This window comes from Populus euphratica, unplaced genomic scaffold (genome assembly GCF_000495115.2).
Source record: "Populus euphratica unplaced genomic scaffold, PopEup_1.0 scaffold323.1, whole genome shotgun sequence".
Taxonomy (NCBI): Eukaryota; Viridiplantae; Streptophyta; class Magnoliopsida; order Malpighiales; family Salicaceae; genus Populus; species Populus euphratica.
The window spans coordinates 101,575-126,329 of NW_011500128.1; the positions used below are offsets into that span (position 1 = coordinate 101,575).

Sequence of the window (24,755 nt, forward strand, 5' to 3'; positions counted from 1 at the left end):
ATAATCTAATTCTCTTTTAATTTTTAACTAATATATTATTTTTAACAGTTTATATTAAAAATTTATTTTATATCTTATTATTTAGTTTTATTTTATTAATAAAATAGGTTTTTTCTCTATTTTTATTGAATTATTTGTTAAAAATAATTCTTTCTTTATTTTTATGGTTATTTTATTTGTTAATATATCTAGGTGATTGTTTATTTTTTTTAAATATATTTGATTACTTTCATTTATAGATAAAATTATTGTTTTATTTTATCTATTTTATAAATTTAATTATTAATTTAAATTATTTTTTTATTATTTTCCAAATAATCAAATAATTTTATATTACAATAAAAATATTTTTTAATAATTCTTTTTGTTTTTTTATATTTTTCGAATTTATGGAGAATGTGGTAAAAATGTTTAGATAAGTCTTATCTCATGGGACAATGTAAGTTGGTCTTAAAAACGTTTAGATAAATTTTATCTCATGGGACAAAGTAGGTTTGTCTTGGAAGAATGGTGGGATATAAAGTTAAAGATATGACAAAAAACTATTTCTTGTCTTCTTATATATGTATCATGTATTACATTGATTTGTTTTTTATTTTTAGAATTGAGTTTTAAAAATATGTTTGGTTTTAAAAAATATTAAATTAATATTTTTATTTAGTGATTTAAGATGGTTTTAATTTGGGAAAATCAAAAAATATATTTTTAAATGAAAAACCCTTTCACCACAATATTAAAAATACTTTGTTTTTTATTTGAACAAGTTTCTCAGGTTTTATTCGACATTATAATCCATTAATCATTTAAAATTTTTTATTTTTTATTTTTTAGCTTTAAATTATTATTATTATTATTGTGTTTTTAGATCGGTTTAATATATTAATGTAAAAAAAAATTAAAATATATATTATTTTAATATATTTTTAAATAAAAAAATACTTTAAAAAATAACATCTATCACACTTTTAACCATGCTTTCACACTCTAAATCATGCTTTTAGGAGAAAGATTTTCAGTGACTTTACAAAACTATTAAAATCTTACATAAATTTTAAGAGTAAAATCCCATGCCATTGCAAGGATGAAAGAAGCACAACAAGACACAGTTGATAGTTAGGGAGAAATAATCTCTTATTTATTTATTGATTAATTTGAATATTAAGACTATAATTTAATAAGGCATATTCATTTTCACCTCAAATATTGAACAAAATTTCTAAGCCATAAAAAATAAACCGTGATAAAATTTATCCAAGAAACAATTTTAGGAGACAGGCGCAAAACAATGAAAAGACGATCAATCATAAAGCGGAGACCAAGGTGTGCCTGTGTCGACGGGACCAGTACGAGGTAGGAGACTAGGCAAGAAAAAAACATTGAAAGTGGTGAATTAATGAATGCCACTACTTTTCTTCTATATAATATTTTCTGTAAATTAAGCCTCGTATGTTACAAACCAAAATTTTTGTGGAGTTGCCAAGACCACAGCCACTTCCTCTTACATTTTTCAACTGGAAAGAGCTTTGGCTAAAGGCAAATAGAATAAAACTGCACAGGCTTGTGCATCTCTTCCAAGCAACCCTGCTCAATTACTTTTTCTGAATTAATTAGTGATACCGTGCCGGGAGGAAAGGAGGAAAAACCTGCCCATCAACAATACCTTTCTATTCGTGCTCGCTCCGGCATGCAATGAAGTGTCTGGGATCATTAGCTTGCATTCACCACCTTTTCAAAACTCAGGCAGTTAAAGAATGCACATCACTACTGCCTCGATACCCTGGCAGTTGCAGACTAAACTGTCCTAAGGAATCAGAAAAATGCAGCTTGATAATCGAATAACCAACCCAATGCCTAGATGTTGCCATACCTCTCCTCGATGTGGTTATACGGAGGGTCCAACACATTAGATTGTTCCGGATGGTCAACCATGTCCAATTGCTGAAATCATCAATAGGGAATCACGTATGGCAGCGCATAAACATCAGCCCACTCAAAGTGTAGAGCTTCTGACCACACCAGTGGTTTCTCCTCGACCCCTGAAAATCCAACCTTGGGCTTCTTTGCTTGGGAATCAGTGCTCTGAAATAGCCATTCTTGGTCCTCGAAATCAGAACAATCTTCCATTTTGGGCACTGTAAGCACATAAGGCAGATACTTGGAATCTGGATGGGGTTGTTTCTTAGACACTTCAGCTATTTGATCCGCTTGTGCAGTTGAATGCAACGGCTTCATTAAAGAGATAGATAGCGGCTGAGTTGTTGAGGAGATCGACAGAGCTTGAGTTTCTATCAAACCATTTATCTTGTGTCCTTTATTATCCACCTTATCATTATTGACAGCCTCCTGCTTACCTCGCATAGCTGCAGTGGGATTTTGGCAAGTTCCCAACATCCTTCCATTCCCAGCTGATAGAGGCAAGGACGAGGCGGATCTTGGCAACTTATCCGGCTTAATATCATTAGCTGCAATAGAAAACAAAAATGGAAGTGGCTGCATTAACTTAAAAAAGTATGTGGAGTCTGGACTTGCTACACAAGCGGTTAATCTCTGTGAAGGCATTTCTGTTCAATCAATATCAGAACTTGAAAATCTACACCTTGAATATGAGAAACGGGATTAAAAGAAACATTTGTAGACAAGGTTTCAACAATAGTCATTTGAATTTGACTCACCATGCAAAAATCCATTTGTGTCTGAGTCCTTTCGTTTCTTGATATTTACTTCATCAACAGCACTATTAGTGATCTCCTTGGGAAGATGAGAGGGTTTTACAGTATTATTAGCTACAGCATCAGACCTACCACTTTCCTTCAATTTATCTTGCTCTTTCTTCTTATGCTCACTTTTCTCCTTTGGTTTCTCCTCACTTTTCTTCTCCTTATCCCTGACTTTATCCTTCTCTTTGCCTTTTTTCTCTTTATACTTGCGCTTATGATTGCTTTCCTTTTTTTCAGACTTATCCTTCCCTTCCATCTTCTTGATGTCTTTCTCCAGTTGTCTTGGCGTCTCAGCACATCTAGCTTGAAATGTTGCAGAAAGGCTCTGAGTACTGCCATTAAATCTTGCTTCATCCCTGATTCCTTGACCATCCATGTTTCCATCATCATCTCTCTTGTTCTTTTCTTTTCCATCAACCAAATTGCCAGGGGATTTCGCCACCAGTCTGACCATTCCCTCATCCCCTTTTTCATCTTTACCAGGAAACTTCTCAAAGAACTGGTTTTTGTCTTCATCTCTGGCTCTTTTTCCCAGCTCTTGTAAAAATTTAGAATCCTTAGTATGGTGAGATAAATTGCTGTTAATTTGAATGAGCTTCTGACCATTGTAACCTGTAAATTGCCCAGCAAATTTCTTCTCACCAGAGATGCTATTCTTCTCCTCATCCCTTTCCTTACCCTTCTGAGCAATAATCTCTCCACCATTACCCTCAGATTTCTCTGGAAGTTTCCTGCCATCCAAGGCTTTAACTCCATTGATATGCTTAGATTGCCCAGGAAGTTTCCTTTCACCTGAGGCTTTATCTCCTCCATTGTCAAGCTTAGCTTGCCCCGGAAGTCTCTTTTCATCTGATGCGCTACTTTTCTCTCTATCCTTCTCCTTTTTCTCTCTATGCTTTTCCTTTTTGTCTTTCTTATCCCTATGCTTTCCATCACTCCTATCTTTCTCCCTCTTTTCTTTATCTTCTCTCTTCTCTTTATCTTTCTTCTCCTTCTTGGGTTTCTTCTCTCTCTCCTTCTCCTGAAAAGTATATGAAATCATTCATCTCAAAGAATCTAGAAAGACAGGAATCCATCACATAGGTAAATCATGTAAAATATAGTCAACCCTTTTACCACCCAAAACTTGAGAACAAAATGCAAACAAGACAAATCAAAACTTTGACATGGAAGCCTGCCCTAAGCATCACCCATGAAACAAGGAGAATGCCAGGTACCTCCTGTGTGCCTAAATTTTAACTCATTCATTTATCATTGCCAAATTCATCACAATGAAAATCATACAAGAAAATAGGTCAGAGAGGTGAAAGAGATAAGAAACAACATCCAGGAGCTAGTGATACCCCTGTAGACCATAGTTTTTAAACCCGGCCCGGTGGCTGACCCGGTCCAAGGCCCGGGTTCCGGGTTTTAACCGGGTCACCGGGTTTTGACCGGGTCGAACGGGTCAATTTCTATTTTAAAAAAAAATCAAAACGACGTCGTTTTAATAAAAAAATAAATAAAAGTCAACGGGTTACCACCGGGTTTTTCCGGGTCGTCCGGGTTTCCGGGTCAACCCGCCGGGTCGGCCGGGTCACGCCGGGTCATGGCTTACCTGATTTTTTCATCAACCCGGCCCAGTTCCAGCCCCGGGTCGGCCGGGTCCCGGGTCAACCCGCCAGGCCAGGCCGGGTTTTAAAACTATGCTGTAGACAGAAATGCCAGAAATAGTCCACCCACCCAAACAATTCCTTCTTCCAAGACATCTAAGAAGTTGCAGCTAAGGACAGGGAAACTCTATTGACTGCAAGTTCAAAATTCTAACCATCTTATCTGCCTCAAATAAAAACCTACTCTCCCAGGCAAAGATATTCCCATCCTTTCCAGAAAAAAACTCAATTATAGAGTTATAATGGCATCTTTCCATTTCTCTCCACGTAATAAAAGTTGGCAACCCTCAGATTGAATAGTATCATTACAACCCCGAACAAAAAAGCTTATGCAGAACATGAGCTAAGCCATACTTGCACAATGGACATGATCCCTGATATTTGAAGCAAAGTGCACTTATCTGCAATCTATCTCCAATACTTGCAACCTTACATTTCTGAACAGGTATTCTAGAACTATAAAATCTCTTTGCACCCCAAATATGAAACTAAAATAGTAAAATCATAAAACTTGATTTGATATAAATGGCCACCAACACCAAATATGAGCAAGCAAATAAACTGCTCTGTTTCTGGAGTAGCATCATACTAATGAGGAAATATAAAAAGGACTCAGAACATCTACCCTGTAAAAATCTACACCAAAAGAAAGCTAAACATTCAGCCTGTCCATTCATCAAATAATTTTTCTAGAATAAGCAAATCTGAGAAGCACCATTGTTGCAAGCCTGCAAGAGACAGTTCAAAGTAAAAGAGGCCACCAAAATGGACACAAATGCACTTGTAGACCCACAAACTTCATCTCCCCTAATTTCAAGTAGAAATTACTGATAGATATAATTAATTCTACCCTTTCAATTGGAATTCACTAAAACAGGAATTGCAGAAAACCAAAGATTTGTGCGTGAACTCAAACACCAAGCGCAAAATTGTTAAAAACCACCACTTAGTTCCTTATTTAAGACAGGTTAATTCATTACACTTTCCAGGGTAAACAGATGCAAACAAAAAGCAGACACTAAAGGAACATTTTAATTGGAGCCAACACAAGAAAGTGTTTTTTATCTCATATTAATTATATATTTTCAGCTTGTATGAATCTCTTATAGACATGAAACTTTCCACGTAGGATTCAGAGAAACAGGACTTAACCAAGGATTTACCCATGAATGTTTACCAGAGCAAAACAGTGAACAACAATTCTCAAAACTCTCTATTCATTCAAATTAGTGGCACAAAAAAAAGGCTTTCAATTGGTTAAGATGAGAAATAAAAAGGTACATTATAAGTTTCAAGTTTTTGAGAACAAAGCTTTCCTTCACTGCACTACATTAAATATTTTTTTTAAAAAAAAAAATTGGAACTCAAGTCCATAGTCTTTCCATAATTAATATGATTGTCTGGGCTAATAATACAAATACAAAATTCTTGTAGAAAACATCATAACATTCAGGGTCAGATTCATAGATGAAAAAATACCAGCACTTCTTCCTGATTTCTAATGCAAGAAATTTCTGCAAATACCACACTAAGGATGCTTAATACTCCAATGACATAGCTGAGAAGGCAATGGCCAGACAGATTAAAAAACTACAAATTGAATTGTGAACCAGTAAATTAACCTGGTGTACATGACCAAAACTATCTACAGCACAAACAAGGAGACAAAATCCAGACTGAGCTTAAAAATAACAAATAAAACCATGAATCAATCAATTTATCAGAAGCATGCAACCACAACTATCTGTAGCAGGTAAATGTCACTTTGTCATCTCATCCAGCAAGACCTTTTAGCTCCAAACAAACAGTAGAATTCTTAAGATCTTATCTTAGTTCACAGTGTACAAAAATGAATGTGCTTCATTCAGAAAGGAATATTGTTTCTGTATCCTCAGTAAAACTATTAAGTGACAAGTCTAAGAGTAATTAAATTCAAGACAAGACAGCAAAGACTCTTAAGTATTTAATACCAATGGAAAAACAAAATGGTTCTCATTGGATTGTTTCGATTGAAAGGAAATCAGAATAGAATTCCTTTTGATGGATATAATAAATATTGTGCTGATTATGCAATGTCATTCAGTGAAAGGCAAGTGTATTAACCTTTTTTAGCAAATCAACATCGTCACTCCTGACCTTCTTTTCATATCCTGGTGGTGGGAAGGGAAAGCAACGCGACATTGAACAGAAACCCAAAACACAAAACAGCAATGCCTTTCACCAAAGAAAATGATTGAATTACTTTCCAGTAGCACTGTTCTGAAAAGGGAATGGACCAGTAACTATGCTCCTGTCCATGCACCATGTCCCCACATTCATTTCCAGCTTCAACACTTCTCCATGAACTCGTATATCACATCCAACAGCCACGAGTTCCAAACCCACCAAAATTCCCTTCACCGTAATGCACACACCAGTGAGACGTAATTCACAGGAAATTAATTTCAATGCAGTACTTTGCCGTTAAAAACAATTAACTTCAATAGCCAAGCTCAAAACTAATCTGCTCGGTAGAATCTGCTATTATACTACACTATAATGCAATAGTTCAACAAAAACTCAGTTGCAGTGACTTTGAGAAGTTTTCCTTCTTGACGAAGAACTATACTCAAATTATGTTAAACCAAAAGGTTTCTTGAGAAATGAAAATTGCCCATTGCAATCTGATCTTCTATGATGCCTTCTGTGCCAACAAAGAATCATCACCTCCTTTCCCTTAAAACCAAACCCTGATACACAAATCATTCCCAAGTTCAAGATCAAGCACAAAATATCCAAAGCCCAGAATCCCTTAACCTCCAAGACAACAGAAACACAAATAATTGATCACTGCCAAACAATCCTAAATGTGCAATCTTCTTCCATGCCCCAAAAGCAAGCAATGCTCAACAATACCACTCCATGCAATCTCAAATTTGCGACAAGCAAAACGTGTCCAATCCACAACTCCAATCATTTGAAAGACAGCTCATTTCCTGCTGTGCTCTTGAATCAAAAACCCTAATCAGTCCAAGATAAAGAAATTAAATAAGTTCCCAATTACGATCCGGCAAAACCCTAAACAAAAATAGACCAATAAGCACATAAAATCCAGTTCTCAAACCCCAAAAAAAACCCTTCAATTCAGCTCCAAAGAAAAAAAACAAAGAAACTTGTAGAATATATAAAGAATAAAGGGAATACAAGAGAGACACTTTTCTTTTTAGTACCTAAGTGTAAATGGGTATCAATCAAAAGCCAAAAAGAAAGCTTGATTCAAAGAGTAAACTTGAAGAAAACAAATAACACGCAATTTAGACCAAGAAAATAAAGGGTTGTCTCAAAATCAATAAATCCATCTAATCAGATTACCTTGTCCGCTACAACAAACAGAATATTATTGTAGAGGAACAAGATCTTTCCCTTTCTTTATTGAGTATCGTGAGCTGAAACAACAAGAAGACTTGATCTTTTTTTTCGTGTTTCTGCTTAGTTTTTTCTCTGTTTTTGCTATTGCTCTTCTCGGAAAGGGGTTTCTTTTATTTGTCTTCGGAAGTAACACACGAGAGAGAAAGCGAAGAGACAGCAAACATAAAAACGAGACGTGAAGGGGGACGACTTAGGTCCATATAATTTTGTGACTCTCTCTCTCACTTGTGTTGTCACTAAGAAAGAGAGAGAATTGCTTTGAGAGGATGTATTTTCCCCAACTCTTCTTCCAAATATTTTTGCTCACGCTCTAGTTGTCTATCTTACCTATATTGAGAATGTTTCTTGCTTTGCATGTGGACTTCATTTTATGGGATTGTTTTTAAAGACTTCATTTTTTTTTTTTTTTTTTTAGATTAACGTGGGTGTCCGGGCCAGCTTGCGCGCACCACGACTAATCCCACGGGCCCTGAAGTTAACGACCATGTAAGCCTCCAGTGGCCATCATATGAGCAACCAAGGACTCGAACCTGAGACCACAGAGAGAGCAAACCCCTTGATCCTAAGTCTTTACCAATTGGCCACCACCTAGATGGTTAAAACACAACTTATTTGAATAGCCTGGTAAGAGTGCTCGACCAAAACAACAGCCAGCAAAACAAAGACCTTAATTACATAGATCATTAAAACATCATAAAAATTAATAACGAACTTTATAGCCACTAGATCTTGTTGCAATTGTAGGCTAGAAAGCTTTCACGTGAAGAATTCCTAGTTTTTATACCATGTGATCACTCCCACCTGTCAGCAAGTATGACGGGTGTGGTTTTTTTAAAAATATTTTTTATTTTTAAAATTTTAATTTTAATATTAATATATTAAAATGATTTAAAAATATAAAAATTATTTTAAATAAAAAATAAAAAAATTTCAAAAATATTTTTCATTCATATTCTCACACATCCCATTAGATTGTAACTCTTTCTTGCTAAGTATATTTTGTTAAAGCGATTATTGTGAAAGGAGCAAAAAAAATACTTATTATGCATTCATTTTAAAATTTGATTAATCTACACACGCATTCATTAAAGCTAAAAATATATATAATAGATATAAACAATTATTATCAAACATGAAAAGAAAAAAAAAATCATGAATATACTATAAATTTATTTAAAACAACATGCACATCACCATACATTTGCTATTTGCTATTCTACAAAACAAGTAAATAAATTATTCAAATAATAAATAAATCATATATAGGACTAGAATTAATCTTTATAAATTATTGGAGATTACTAGAACATGAAAAATATAGTTTTTGGCAAACGGTAGATACAATATATATATATAATATGTGCATTAGTAACGGTTTGAAATGAGAGGTCAAACATTGAGAAGAGGTTATTGTTACTAGATAAAATTGGATTACTATATCCCTTTTTTTTTTCTGTTAGGGTTTTTGCTAGTTTATTTTATGAGGGCATCTTTCTTTCAAACTCTATGTGTGTATTTTTTTTTATTTATCTAAATGTTTCTTTTTTTATTTATATTGTTTGGGATACTCTACATAGTAGAAAAAATCAGACTAAAAAAATAATATTAGACAATTATATTAGTTCTTTATGACCATTAATACCCGATTAATTAATTTCATCTTTTTAATGTTTATATTATCTTCCAATAATTTTCCAGTTGTTTGATCTCATATTATTCCCTTTGCTTTCTCTTTCTTCTCAATTCACTTCCTAAACTAGTATTTTCCTTCTTTTTTATTATTTATTTTGAAAACATGTTTTAAAAATACATGAAAAAATTAGGGGTAAAAAACAAATTATGAAAATTGTCACACCGGAAAAATTAAGGATAAAAAATGAGTTATGACAATTATCATGATATTTACAAGTTAATGTATTTTTATTAAGTATAAGATATGTCCACAATATATTTATATATAAAAAAATATGGTGTTATTTAAAATTTAAATATGATAGGATGGTATGAACAAAACCTTATACCACCTTAATCAACACCTCGAAAAATAATGATAATGGTTTAAAAAAAAAACATTAATAAATAGTTGGAGATGAATTTTCAAGTTATTAGTTTGATAGAAATGAAGAAAAATAAAATTAACGAATGTTTCAAGTTAGACAAAAAAATATTTTAGATTACAATGTAATGCAGCTTAGATTGTATTTGGTTATCTTTCCAAGACATAAAACATATATAGAAAAAATATAAAAATGTATTTGACTGAGATAAAAATATAAAATAAATCTATCCCTGTAATATTTTTTAAATATATATTTTTTAATTTTCAAAACCTGAAAGGCAAGGAAACATGTTTCATCTACTCTTTGTTTTTTTAATTTTGAAATAGTAAACAAACATCACCTTCATAATTGTGCAATATTGTATCCAATTCATATCAAATATAGTTTTCTATTATCTTGAAACTATATAGAACTATATTAGAGTTAAATTTTATTCAATTAAAATTTTTAAAAAATAAAACAAATTATAGCTCCCCTTAGTTTCTTAATAGCACAAATATTATCTTAATTGTAATAAATAACATGTTATTTGTTAATTTATATATATATAAAAAAAAGTGGCGGACATCATAAATCAAGCCATTATATTTAAGGAAAATTAAATAGATTTCAAACATGATTTTATTGTATCTATAATTTTAAAAAACATTATATTAAAACTAATATATTTAAGTTCTCTTTTTCGTAGGTTATTCAGTAATTTGCAAGGATGACATCAGGAACCATCTTGATACCCAAAAAAATCATTAAATTATTAAGGTAAATCCACATCTAACTTATAGATTCAAATTTATGATGATATTTCAAAGATCACATCAAGCTCTAGTTTAAAGCTTCTCAAAATAAGCCGAGTGGGATATGCTTACAAGGTTACCACTTAATAATTTCATACAAGGTTGCTAACTCGATCATAAGCTAGTTTTCACTCATTTTATTACATTCTTAATCATGTGAATTACTTTATTCTTAATAACTAGGAAAAGATTGGCACAATCTCCTTACTAGTTGAAAATTCCTTATCCAACTTATCAAAATGGACATATTCAATATTGTCGTCTCTATTATTTGAAATCTTTAAAATAAAAAATAAAAATAAAAATAAAATAATAATATATTTTTGTTTATTTTAACATAGTAATTTATTTTGAGATAATTAAAAATATAAATTTATTGCCACCATGCATAATTAAGTTGAAAATACCGTACTTCAATTTTTTTCTAATAAAAACTTTTTGAACGTATTTATGCGTAATCATTGTCTTGCACGCTAGAGCAATGAGTGATCAAGCAGCAGGAAATTTGATTTTGATGCTCTTTGCAGAGGTTGAGAGAAATTGCACGCGCTATTTACAGAGCGTGGATAACAAAAGCTCAATAATGGAAGAGTTTTACACTAAGAAGCCATTAAGCTAGGAGCACGTGGGTAGGTCCCATTGTCGCCACCGTACCATTCAGCACCAGCACGTGGCACCTCCCTAGCCTATCAAAGCACTATCGGTGCAAACACGTGTCATCATATCACAACCTGCAAAAGAAGATAATCCATCCATTCCATGACACGAGTCTTCTTCTCTTCAGTGCCCACGGTATCTTTTATACTGGAGCACGCACAAGGAGCACGGTTGCCTGGCATGTTTTGCCCTCACGGGACAGGAAAAGGAGAATCTTTCTTCGAGCCTAAAATTCCTTTCCCTAGGAAAAGTTTTACATCATCAAGATTAAGATTTTTTTTTTTAATGATATGATTTAACTTGTTTTTTAAATTATTTTTTATCTCAATAAAAATTAAATTAATATTTTTAAAATAATCTGTTTTTTAATTATGGAGTGCTAATATAAAAAAAACTTTAATTTTATGTGTTTTTAATTATAAAATATTTTTATAAAAATATATTACACCTTAATATTGAAAACACACTAAAAAAATAGTGACGTAACCTTAATATTGAAAACACACTAAAAAAATAGTGACGTAAGAGGAATGTATGCATGGCTCCATTGTTATGTTTGTGAACAAGTATGGGTGAGTGAGATATGGAGACAAAGATGGGGATGTTTATGTGTTGGCCATTCTATACACTACAATATGTTAATCATTTTTATAATATTGTGTTTTTTTTTGTTGTTGGTATGATTATAAATGATATTGTTAATGTAATTTATAAAAATTTAAAAGATATAGCCAAAACACTATATATTTATGCACCATTCATCATCTTATATTTCATTTCATTGTGGATCTATTATTTAAAATTTAGTTTTTTTTAATTTAGTTTTTTTTTTGAGTGATTGCATTTTTTTAGAGCCAAATTCAAGGACAATTGAATCAAATATATTTACTAAAAATAAAATTGAAAGACATGGGACCAAAATATAAAAAGTGCAAAAAATGGTAACCGTTTCAAAGCTCAAACAAAAAATTTAATTTAATTCTCAAAATTTAAAAATTACACACAAATTTGTTAAAAACATATTTTTAACACAATATGATAAATATAATATAAACTCAAATCATAAAATTATAAAAAAAAATTTATATATATAATTTAAGTATCTTAAAATACAAGGTTCAAATAAAAACTTGTACATTTAAGCATGTTAAAATATATGATTTAAATAAAAAATTATATATTATTTAAGTAATTTAAAAATACAATACAATTGTTTTATTCATTCATATCTGTAGATTTTTATTAACTAACAACAAATAACAAACTTAAAATAAATAATCTATTAGTGTAATAAGGTGGTTACATCTATCCTTCGTCTAGAGCTTGTGTTGTGTGCAAGGAACAAGATTTTTCACAGGTGTCTGAAGAAAGATTAGCGAGCAACAATCCAATTCTAACCATAGTTAGATTGCATTTTTGGAAAGGTGGGGGAAAAAATGAAAAAGACATTGTGCAGTGCCAGTATATAATACTGTCTTGACCTTTTTAGACACTTATTTCTCACCGCCGTTTCTTGATCCCAAAAACCAAGTACTTCATGCCTAGGGCTATCGTTTTTTTCAATCTTGAGAAAATAAATAAATACTTGAATAGACAAGCATATTACTCAAAAGAAATTCATAAATTGAAAAGAATACAAAAAAAAAAGCAGTAATGTAAAATGATCCTTAGCCAGTGCATAATGGAAAAATAAATAAAAAAACTACAGAATAACTTACAATTACTGGTGGAGAGGACGCCATTGTTTGGAACTCACAATGGCTAGGGAAAAGGATGCAGTGGATGCAGTCGACAATGAAAAAATAAATGAGAGGGTTATTGGTGGTGGTTGATTGTTGAATGACTAGAAGAAAGAAATTAAAAGAAACTAGGGTAAATATTGTATAGGTGGTTAGTGTTGATGTGAAGGGCTGGACTTTGGAGGTAAAAATTTGGTGCAATGCATATACTTTAGTAAAATTATAAAATCAAAATTGTGATTTACATAATTTTATAAATTTTACTTGATTCTAGTATGATTTTAACAATTTTAGAGTTTTCAAAGTAATTTCGCATGTTTAACATTTGTTGACTCCTAAAATCATACGATTTTACGAGTCAACTCATGATTTTAACAATCTTGACTACACATACTCGATACCTCAATATTTTCTCAATTCAAATTTAAAATAAAATTTATTTTTATTATTTTAAGTCCATACTTTGAAAGAGGAGAAATAAATCATTGGATTCCAATGGCAGATAAAGAAAAAATATTATTGGTACCGATTAAAACCACCAAAATAGTTGATTTTTGTATCAAATAATTTCTATAATGAGAAGAGTTCAACATATATAGATGTTTTTTTTAACTTCAAGGTGCCTAAAAAATCATATCTGACACCAATAATATTTTTGTTTTCGGGTTTTGTGATGGTTTCATGTGTTTTTTGAGGTTATGGACGGATTTATCAAGGTTCTTAGGATATTTTCTAGGTGTTCTAAATCAAAAATGAGTTTTTAGATAAAAAATATATTCAATCTTGGTTTTACGACCACCATTGTGGCTGAAATTTAGGCTAAGTTAGGTGACGCATCGTCTAACTTATTTTTTTTAAAAGACATTGAGGTGGATGACATGTCATCTACTCTATTTATATTTTTTAAAAAAATGGATTAGACGCTGGCTTGGCTTGCCAGACATAATGGTGTTTGGCCTCTTTCTTCTTCTTCTTCTTGTTTTTTTTTTTTTTTTGTAATTTTGGCTTTAAAAAATCATGCTTTTTTTACATGTATTTTTGAATATTTTTTTAATTTATATTTAAAGTGATATCCCTTCTCTCTAACTTTTTATTTTTTTTATTTAGTATTTTTTAAAATAATGGTTTTTTTAGTTATTTTATATGTATTTAGTTTTTGAATATATTTTTCAAATTCATCTATAATTTTGATTTTTATATTTTATATAATTAAACTTTATTTTTATAAATAAAAAATATTTATTTTTGGATATTATTTCTAATAAATGCAACCTTATGATATTTTTTTTTCTTTGATTTTATTCAATTAATGTTATGTGTGTGTCTATTTTCACTATTATTTAATTAAATAAAAAAATAAATTGAATAAACAGAGTAACTAAACACAAATGAGTAAATATATGGTGTTGTAATATTAAATATCTTGATTTATATTTGCCTTTTGATTTTTTCATATATGTTTTTAGTTATCGTTAATGTTTTTTATTTATTTATTAACACAAGTAATTTTTAATTTAATTAATTATATATATAAAAAGTTTTAGATGATACTAGACTAGAGAAAAAGCTAAGTACAATCATGAAGGATTGTTAAAACTCCATATATGTATAGGGTTTAGTGAGATTAAAACTGATTTTGTAGGATATAAATTGGATAATTAGAACAAAAAATAAAAAATATTGGTGAATTGACATTTAAATTAAATTGAACAATTAGTATACCATAAACATGTCATGCCTTGTAAATATATTAACGAATCGACATTTAGTGAATGTAACATTTCTAAAATGCAACATGGTAAACTTATACTATTTCATTAATTTTTTTAAAAATTGTGCTATTTTACTAATTTTTATGTTTAATGTGCTAAATTTACAACAAAAAAATAATAAATTCCATAGGTTTACTAGGAGGGTAAGAGAGATTATATTGGATTAAGATACATGCCATAAAATGGGAGTGAATTTGGTGAGAACCATCATAAGTCACGAGCTCTATAATTGCAAAATAATTAAAATTTGTCTTTGGTTCCCAAAGGAAAATAAATAAATAAATAAAACAAATTGTGTAGGATAAAAGTAATGGTTATTGAAGATTTAATATTTCACAAAATGATTATAGATGACACTAGAAATTTCGAATATTAAATTTATTTTAGTTGCAAATGACAAAATGAAAAATGAACATAAAGACGATGGACGACACTATTGAAGAAACTAAACATTCAAAATAAGGTGGTTCAGCCTAATGAATACGCTGAACAAAAGCGACGGCTGCAAGATAGCTGGGGTTGAGGTCGCATGAAATAATTTTATTATATTTTAGTATTGTTTTGATATATTAATTAAATAATAATAATACAATATTATTTTAACAGATTTTAAGTAAAAAATATTTTATAAAGCAACTGCTCAAATATAATATTAAAATATTTTATAAAATAACCGTTAACAGGAACAAATTTAGCTGAGAAAATATAAATTTAGGTTAATTTTTATTTTTTTGAAATTAACAATCTCCCCTGAAAAGGGTTGTGCAACTAACAAAGCTCGAGCAGCCCGTTGGCGTCTCACCAAGAAAAAACAGGGAAGATCTCAAACTGTCAACATTGCTTGCTGGAATGCAATGAAAACTGGCATCTGAATATGTAGAGCTGAAAAGGGAACATTCAGCCCTTTCCCACTTGTATATGCTATGCTGCTAATATGTGTCACGTACAGATTTGATTTAGTACACGAGTTTTCTATTCTATAGCTCTCCCAGCCACAATTTATGGAAATCTATCTTATTTTCTTCAAAAAAAAGAAAGGAGGACACGTCCGATGATTTCACTTCAGGTGCCCTGTAAATTATAGTACCACCTATGGACTGAAGACATGAATCTTGCGCAAAGATAGCTTTGAATATTTGCCATCATTTATGATGTGCTTAAGATACATAGATGGATCATGCATCAAATGATTACCATCTCAGAAGTTTCACGTCTTTTGAGCTATTATATTTGATCACAGCAACAATTCATGTGTTGTAAAACGTTGAAACAACGAAGCAATTACGGATAAAAAAAAAAAACAGTAATAAATTGAGAGTTATAGAAAATTTATATAGTTGTTATAGAAAATTCATAAAATTAGTTGAGATTGATTTAAATATTTATATTAATAATAATATAAAAAAACAATCAAACACTATATCATGCAAATATTGAGGCGCAATGTATCAACTATGTTAGGGCAAACAAAACTTTCTATATATATTGTTAATTTCAAAGATGATATGGATCTTGTGGTCGGGTATAGACCTTGTACCTATTACCTCTCATTTTCAATGATTAATCTTTGCATAGTGTCTTCTTGGAGTTGTAAAGGATGATTTTCTATTATTATTTAAGAGTGTAATTATAATTATTTTTTAAAATATTTTTTATTTAAAAATAATATTAAAATAATATTTTTTATTTTTAAAATTTTATTTTTGATATCAGCATATTCAAAGAATTAGAAAATACAAAAACAAATTAAGCAAAAAAATAAATTTTAATTCTATCAAATCTTCATTCAAGTTACATTTCTAAACGAGAGCTATATTGAATTCAACATCACCCTTCTTTATAACCTATATTTGTTGAAGTCCAGAGTTAGCTCACTGCTGACCCTGAGCAGTCTAGCTAGTCTAAGAAGCCTTGTTGTTCAAGTCAACGTGGTTAATTAGATATGGCAATAGTACCATTTCTAGGAGTTTTTTCTCTACTAAAATCAAATGAAACCAGTGTACAGATTTTACTATCACCATTTTTCTTTTTGATTAGCCATACAATAATCACTTGATCAGAGTATCAGAGTCATAAGCAACACACACCAAGCCATTAAAAGATTCTATGACTTCATCCTTAAAATTGGGTTGGTTTGGATATTGGACTTCATAATTTTTTTTTATAGAGTTATTTCAATATTATGATCCGAATAACGAGTTCAAGATGTTACTTAGATTAATGCTATTTATTTTATTATATTCTTTTTTAATTAAATATTTTTTTTAATTTAGTTTTATAGTTTTTTTTATTTACCTTCTAAAGAGTTATTCTAATTTCATGATCTGAGTTACAGGTTTGACAGGTTAACCCGGGTTGCTCGATTCATTTTTTAATTGAATTGTTTTTTAATTCCACTCTCCAAGAACTCAATCTTCTTTTTTTTTTATTTAATTTCATTAGTTAATATTAAGTTATTTGAAATTAGATTTTGTGATCTTTAATTTTTTTTTATATGGAGTTATCTGGTCTCGTAGATTTAGTTTTTTTCTTCTTGATTTCAACTTTCAATATTGGATATGTTGAAAATAGAATTTTGTAATTTTTTTTATTTATGTTGTATGAAGTTATCCTGATCTCATGACCTACATCACAAGTTTAATAGACTAGTCCAGGTTGCTTGGGCGGTTTTTTATCCTTTTTTTTATTTTTTTATTTCATCATTTGACATTGGGTTGGTTGTAATTTGATCTTCATAATTTTTTTTATTTACTTTTCATGAGATTATCTTGATCCTATAACTCAGATTATTAGTTTAGTTTGACAAGTTAACCTAAGTTATTTTAGGCAGGGTTTTTTTTTTTTTTTTCAAATTTGATTAAGAATTAACATTTATAATTTATTTTAATTTTTTAATAGAATTATTATGATCTCATGACCGGATCAAAGATTAGATAAATTAATCTAAATCAATTTAATAGATTATTGCCTTAATATTTAATAACAAATATTATCCAATATATCATATTATTAATATATTTTTTAAATCATTTAATATACATTATATTTTAAGATAATGATTAATTATTTTATATAAACTATATTAGTAACACTTAGTATTTTATATATAAAAAAATTCTCATCCGCAACATAACATGCGCAGAAAATCAAGTAGAGAACCTAAGGACTGTCTAATTGGCCACTAGACTGAATAAATTCTATTACGAACATCTCCTTTGGTATATACTTTAAAAACTAACTCTGTTTTTTTTCTTTTTTGTTCATTTGCATAAAATTTAATTGCACTTTTTTCAGAAGTTCGACATCAGAAAGGACATGCTTTGTTTTTCTGCTCTGGAGAAGCACATCATCAGAAATAAAATCCCTTTTCTTCTGAATATTCTCGCAAAATGAAGGCAAATAAAGTAAAACCCTAGAGATGGCCATTTTCATTTGTTGCAAGTTATTCCATGTCTTGTAAAAATCTGAAGTCATTGTAAGGCATATAAAGAAATCTACTCATAATTTTGAAATATGCAGCTCAAAGCCACTTCCATGTTGTCTTTTTAATGACTTTGGAAACACAAAAAACCCTTCGAAGTTAAAGACATGACGTTAAAAATAGGCTTGGTTAAGGCAAGTCCCAAAATCACATATCTTAAAGATATCATTTCAAAACGCGGTATAATTTATATTGTAAATTTTTTTTGAATTTTTTATTTTAAAATAATATTTTTTTAATATTTTTAGATTGTTTTGATATGCTAATATAAAAAATAATTTTCGACCCTTTGACTTAGGATTAGTCAGTTCTATTTCTCGATGGGGGCAAGGGAAGGGATATAACTCAGCGGTAGAGTGTCACCTTGACGTGGTGGAAGTCATCATTTCGAGCCTGATTATCCCTAAACCCAATGTGAGTTTTTCTATTTTGACTTGCTTACCCTCCGCCGTGATCGAATGAGAATGGATAAGAGGCTCGCGGGATTGACGTGAGGGGGTAGGGATGGCTATATTTCTTGGAGCGAACTCTAAGCGAATATGAAGCGCATGGATACAAGCCTTGAAATGAAAGACAATTCCGAATCAGCTTTGTCTACGAACAAGGAAGCTATAAGTAATGCAACTAAGAATCTCACGGATGTATTAGAAATGATACCTTGGGACGGGTGTAAAGCTAAGCAAATTGCTTCTGCTCCAAGAACAGAAGACTGTGTTGGCTGTAAGAGATGCGAATCCGCCTGTCCAACAGATTTCTTGAGTGTTCGAGTTTATCTATGGCATGAAACAACTCGAAGCATGGGTCTAGCTTATTAATACTTTCCAGAAAAAACCACTTGAATACATTTGATTTTTTGTTTACCGACAAAAACCCGTACTCGAAAAAAAAAAATAATAATAAAAAAATAGATTAGGTTTTCGAGTACGGGTTTTTCTTGTCCAAGTGTATCTTGTCTTTACCACGAATTCTTTTCCTTGGTTAACAATATTTGTAGGTTTACCAATATCCGCAGGTTTCTTGATTTTCGTTTTCCCTCATAGAGGAAATAAGTTTAACAATATTTGTAGGTTTACCAATATCCGCGGGTTTCTTGATTTTCGTTTTCCCTCATAGAGGAAATAAGGTAATTAGGTGGTATACTATATTTATATGTGTACTAGAACTCCTTTTAATGACCTATGCATTCGCTTATTATTTCCAATTGGACGATCCCTTAATCCAATTGACGGAGTCTTATAAATGGATTAATTTTTTTGATTTTTACTGGAGATTAGGAATAGATGGACTTTCTCTAGGACCTATTTTACTGACCGGATTTATCACCACTTTAGCTACTTTAGCGGCTCGGCCAATTACTCGGGATTCCCGATTATTTTATTTTTTGATGTTAGCAATGTATAGTGGTCAAATAGGATTATTTTCTTCATATTTTATGATATCCACGACATTTGCGCATTTAGATGCTACTACTGTACTATCAAGAGGATTAGCTGCTAAAGGTATCTATCCAGCAGTCGACCCTTTAGATTCAACATCAACTATGCTCCAACCTCAGATCGTTGGCGAGGAACATTATGAAACTGCGCAAAGAGTTAAGCAAACTTTACAACGTTACAAAGAACTTCAAGACATTATAGCTATCCTTGGGTTGGACGAATTATCCGAAGAGGATCGCTTAACTGTAGCAAGAGCACGAAAAATTGAGCGTTTCTTATCACAACCCTTTTTCGTAGCCGAAGTATTTACCGGTTCCCCGGGAAAATATGTCGGTCCAAACTGTGCTTGCATTTTTCATTGCACACGGCTTTCCCTATGTATACATCTAAAACTCAGTTCCCTCCCCAGACGGAACCCCTATGAAAGATAAATACTCATTTACTCAATCTTTACTCGTATATTGCATGAGCATTTCATAATGGAAATGGATGATTTCTTTTGTTATCCCTATTTAGTTTAGGGATATTTTTGATTTCCATGTTTTCATAACCAATTATTCATGATTGGACAGCTCGTTGATACAAATAATATCCAAATACCAAACCCGCCCCCTATATAACTTTTGTGAAATAGAAGAAGCTCTTGGAAAGATCAAAAAAAGAATTTGCTCTTCCTCCGTAAAAAACTCTTCCAATAATTCTGAACCTAATCTTTTCAAAAAAATGCGTACAGTACTTTTGTGTTTACGAGCCAACGTTTTAACACAAGAAAGTCGAAGTAAACCTACAAATATTAATAAATTTATCAATATTACAGACAGAGTTCGAAAAGGTCAAATCTTTGATGATTCCATCATACATGATTGAGTTGCGAAAACTTCTGGATAGGTATCCTACATCTGAACTGAATTCTTTCTGGTTAAAGAATCTATTTCTAGTTGCTCTGGAACAATTAGGAGATTTGCTAGAAGAAATACGGGGTTCTGCTTCTGGCGGCAACATGCTATGGGGTGGTGGTCCCGCTTACGGGGTCAAATCAATACGTTCTAAGAAGAAATTTTTGAATATCAATCTCATCGATTTCATAAGTATTGTCGCACCCGACATCGCGGCGGCCTTAAAAATATAATTCATGGAATGGAATCTATGGATTTCTAGCATCCTATTCTTTGATGGTGAATGATCTTTGTTTAAAGAGTCGCCACCTAGTATTATGGTTACTAGGAACCCTAACTGGTCAATAGAGATTCTATGGTTCGAGACTGGTTACGTAAAATGGAAGATATCATCACCCTTTAAACGTCCTACCTAAGGCAGGTTGCATTGCTACTCTTTGTCTTTAATTGCTAATATTTTTTTGGTTTATGTCATGGTGGTTTTGCGTGTAATATTCCTGACTCTGGCGTCAGTGAATATTTAACTACAAATATTTCCAACTCTAGCGTTGGTAAATATCACATAGCTATAAAAATAAAATAAATTTAAATCAGATATTTTTTTATTCCTAACTCTGGCGTCAGTGAATAAACAAATCAAATAAATTTATTTTTACACCACATAAAAAATAAAATAAATTTAAATCAGTTATTTTTTTATTCCTGACTCTGGCGTCAGTGAATAAACAAATCAAATAAATTTATTTTTACGCATCACACACAAAAATAAAATAAATTTAAATCAATATTTTTTTATTCCCGACTCTGGCGTCAGTGAATAAACAAATCAAATAAATTTATTTTTACGCATCACACACAAAAATAAAATAAATTTAAATCAATATTTTTTTATTCCCGACTCTGGCGTCAGTGAATAAACAAATCAAATAAATTTATTTTTACGCATCACACACAAAAATAAAATAAATTTAAATCAATATTTTTTTATTCCCGACTCTGGCGTCAGTGAACAAATAAATAAAATAAATTTATTTTTTATTCATGCATATATTTTTTATTTTTTATTTCTGTTTTAATTTCTGGGGCAGGCGTGCTTTACGCATGCCTGCCCAATGAATCATAATTCACTTGCTACAGGAGCAAGTGAATTATAATTCACTGCTACTGTAGCAGTGAATTAAAATGTCAGGAAGCGGGCCTTACCTCAATGCAGGAATGAAGATGATAACTGAAGCATGGTGGCCGGCTGTTCTCCTCTCCTTTTTGTTTCTTCTTGTTCTCCTTGTCTCTCTCAATGTCTGCGTGGTGCTGGAGCTTGATGACGAAGACAATGGCGAAGATGCTTGCAGCGCGGTGGTGCCTCTCGTCTGTGCTTTCTTTGGTTTTTCACTGATTTCGGGTTGCTTTCTCTGCAGGGAATACAACAATAACGAAGCTAATTCTCCTCTTTTATGTAAACTGCTCTCTTGTTCTCTCCTTCTTTCTCAATTGCTTTTTATATTTCTGCTCTTTTTCTGTGGTTTGCTCTGTTTTTTTTTGTCTCTGTTCTGGAGTGGTTTTTCTTTGTTTTTTGTGGAATTTTTCTGGGTTCTTTTCTACTCTGCTCGGTAATTCTTGGGTTGTTCTTTGGTATTTTTCGGGTCCTCCTTTCTTCCCTCCTGATATCTGTATTTATAGTACAAGAGATATCTGTATTTATAGTACAAGAGTCTCATCCCTTGCGAGAAGTAAAGTCTCAATCAAACTCATTCTCTTTTCTGAAGTTCGAATTAGAATCGAATTCAAAAGCAGACAACTATCATTATCTTGAGGATTATCTTGAAGAAGATAAGGATTATCTTCAAGATAAGGCTAGAATGACAAAGACACATTGTAGTCCTTAATTTTCACGAAAGTTGACAAATCACTCTTTTCATCGAAATAAATCTCTGATATTTTAATTTTTCATTTTAAACCCTGTAAAAATTAAATTAAAAGCCAAAGGGTCAAAATTGGGTTATGACAAGTATCATACCAAATCCTATCAATCGAATCACTTTTTCGAGAAATACGAGACATCTAAGTCATACAAGTAAAGAGATTTATTCATTGATAAGAAATATATATTTTAGTGATACTAAAGAGATTTATTCATGACGTGTGTATCTTGTGTATCTAGGGAATAGTCGCTTCAAAGTGAATTCTCCCTAGATAACATTTTCATCTTCTTTAAATTTAGTTTAAATTTAGAAAAGATTTAGAAAAAAAAAGATATAAATCTATTGGATTTAAAATTTATTCTTTGGTAAATTAATTGTGAAATGTTTTTCTATTTTTAGAATGCCAAATATATGTTTTACATCTTCTATGAGAAAATGTTCAATTTTCATAAGGTCTTCTTGACTGTTCTTCAAAAGGTCCCACAATGTATGTATATTGGACCTTTTTAGGCAATTATAAATCTTAGGAGCCAATTCGAGTTGGTCAATAAAAATGGATTTCAATGCTATTTCTTTTTGATTTTTCAATAGTTACATATAAGTCCATAGAATAGAGAAAAGCAGGATGCCCATGACGTGTACGTGTGGGATGAACCAAACCCTTATTAAATTTGATTTTTCCATTAGAGGGGGCTCGTACATGTTCGGCAGTACCCCCTGTGAATACTCCGCCGGTATGAAACGTTCTTAATGTTAGTTGAGTACCCGGCTCTCCACGCGCATATATATTTTATTTTGCGCATATATATTTTAGTGATACCGGCACAAATTATTAGTTATTTTTTCGTTATTTCAAATAAAAATCTCAAAATCAATTGATAATCAACCTTTCAATGAAGTAAACACATCTATATAATCCAAAACCAAAAACCCTTCAAATCACATTATAGCAGCTTCGAGATAGAAACTAGGCATGGAGCAAGGAGAACAATCTTAACTGGAAAGTAGAAACAAAAAAGGAAAGGAATTCTTAAACTCTAGAGATAATATCTATTTAGATATATTTTAAAATTCAATAATTCTTAAAAACCATTATGAAAATAACTTAAAAAATATTTAAACAGGTGCTAGATAGACCTAAACTTGAAAAGGAAAAGAAATCATACAATAACAAGGAAAATAAGGAAAAGAAATCATACAATAACAAGGAAAATAAAAGGAAAAAATCTAAAAATAAATCAAATTCCGAAACAATATTTTTTAGGCCTAATTTGGGTATAATTCTGAACTCAGCTAGTTACAAAATCTCAAAAAGCTCCTTTTTTTCATAAGTTTCAGGCTTGTAGAACACATTCACAAAATTTTAAAGAGATTAAAACTTGCTGTAATGTATGAGCTGTGTATATGTTTACACTTATGTATCTGTTGTGTCTATACAAAAGGGAAGAAACAGCACAAACTCTATCAGATACAACAACGTACTAACACCAAGAGATTAAAACTTTATCTGCTATTTCTTGGAAGAGAGTCCTTGGTGCTGCTGCAGCTGCTGGACAGTGCTGTTGTTTCAACATGACAACGGGTTTGGTAGATATCTCTAGCAGTCATCATCAATTCGACCTCGAAGTGGCACCATCGCTAGGATTCTCTTGTGCCAAATCAAATGAAACTATTGCTAACCTTTTACTCACACCATTTTCCTGTCTGACTAGCCAATGCAAAACCCGGCCCATTTGATAATCTGCCCGGACAATCCATGACAACACTACAACGATTGATGGCCTTGAATTGTTCTCCACATATTGCTTTTTACGGATCCGCTTTAGTTTCAGGCTTAGAGGCATCAGCAATGTTGGAGAAAGTAGAGATGGAACCTCTTACTGTTCTGTAAAGCTGGAAATCATAACCAAATCCATTAAAGAACGTACGTATCAGCTTCCAAATAATCCTACATGGCCAATTCCCTGGACTCTCTAGTTGATGGATTCCAAGTGTAGATGAGCATACTACGAGCAAAATCCCAAGATTTCAATAAAAGAATATTGAGGTGATAACTTAACGGGCAAAAAAAACCTCAAATGCCCAAATATTAAAAAACATGGGTCCAGGTAATATATCCGAGCTCATCATCCGAACTGAGCCATCAACACTGAGGTCAACTCTTGTCGGCAAGAATGGCAAAATATTATGACAATTTCAGATGCATTAAACATTGGGTTAACCA

At 31.4% G+C, this 24,755-nt stretch overlaps 1 protein-coding gene across 2 annotated transcripts; it reads right to left on the reverse strand.

The window, feature by feature from the left end:
* Nucleotides 1-1,392: 1,392 nt before the first annotated feature.
* LOC105110316 (glutamic acid-rich protein-like) lies at nt 1,393-8,102 on the reverse strand. 2 transcript variants are annotated; one of them, XM_011005313.1, is made up of 4 exons: nt 7,721-8,102; nt 6,473-7,369; nt 2,673-3,738; nt 1,393-2,462 (listed from the first exon to the last, which is right to left on the reverse strand). In XM_011005313.1, the coding sequence occupies exons 2-4, from the start codon at nt 6,548-6,550 to the stop codon at nt 1,948-1,950; spliced, it is 1,659 nt and encodes a 552-aa protein (XP_011003615.1). In that variant the 5' UTR covers nt 6,551-7,369; nt 7,721-8,102; the 3' UTR covers nt 1,393-1,947. The 2 variants fall into 2 exon arrangements, with proteins under 2 accessions (XP_011003615.1, XP_011003616.1); XM_011005314.1 differs by having other exon boundaries at nt 6,473-7,426.
* Between the last annotated feature and the right edge of the window lie 16,653 nt (nt 8,103-24,755).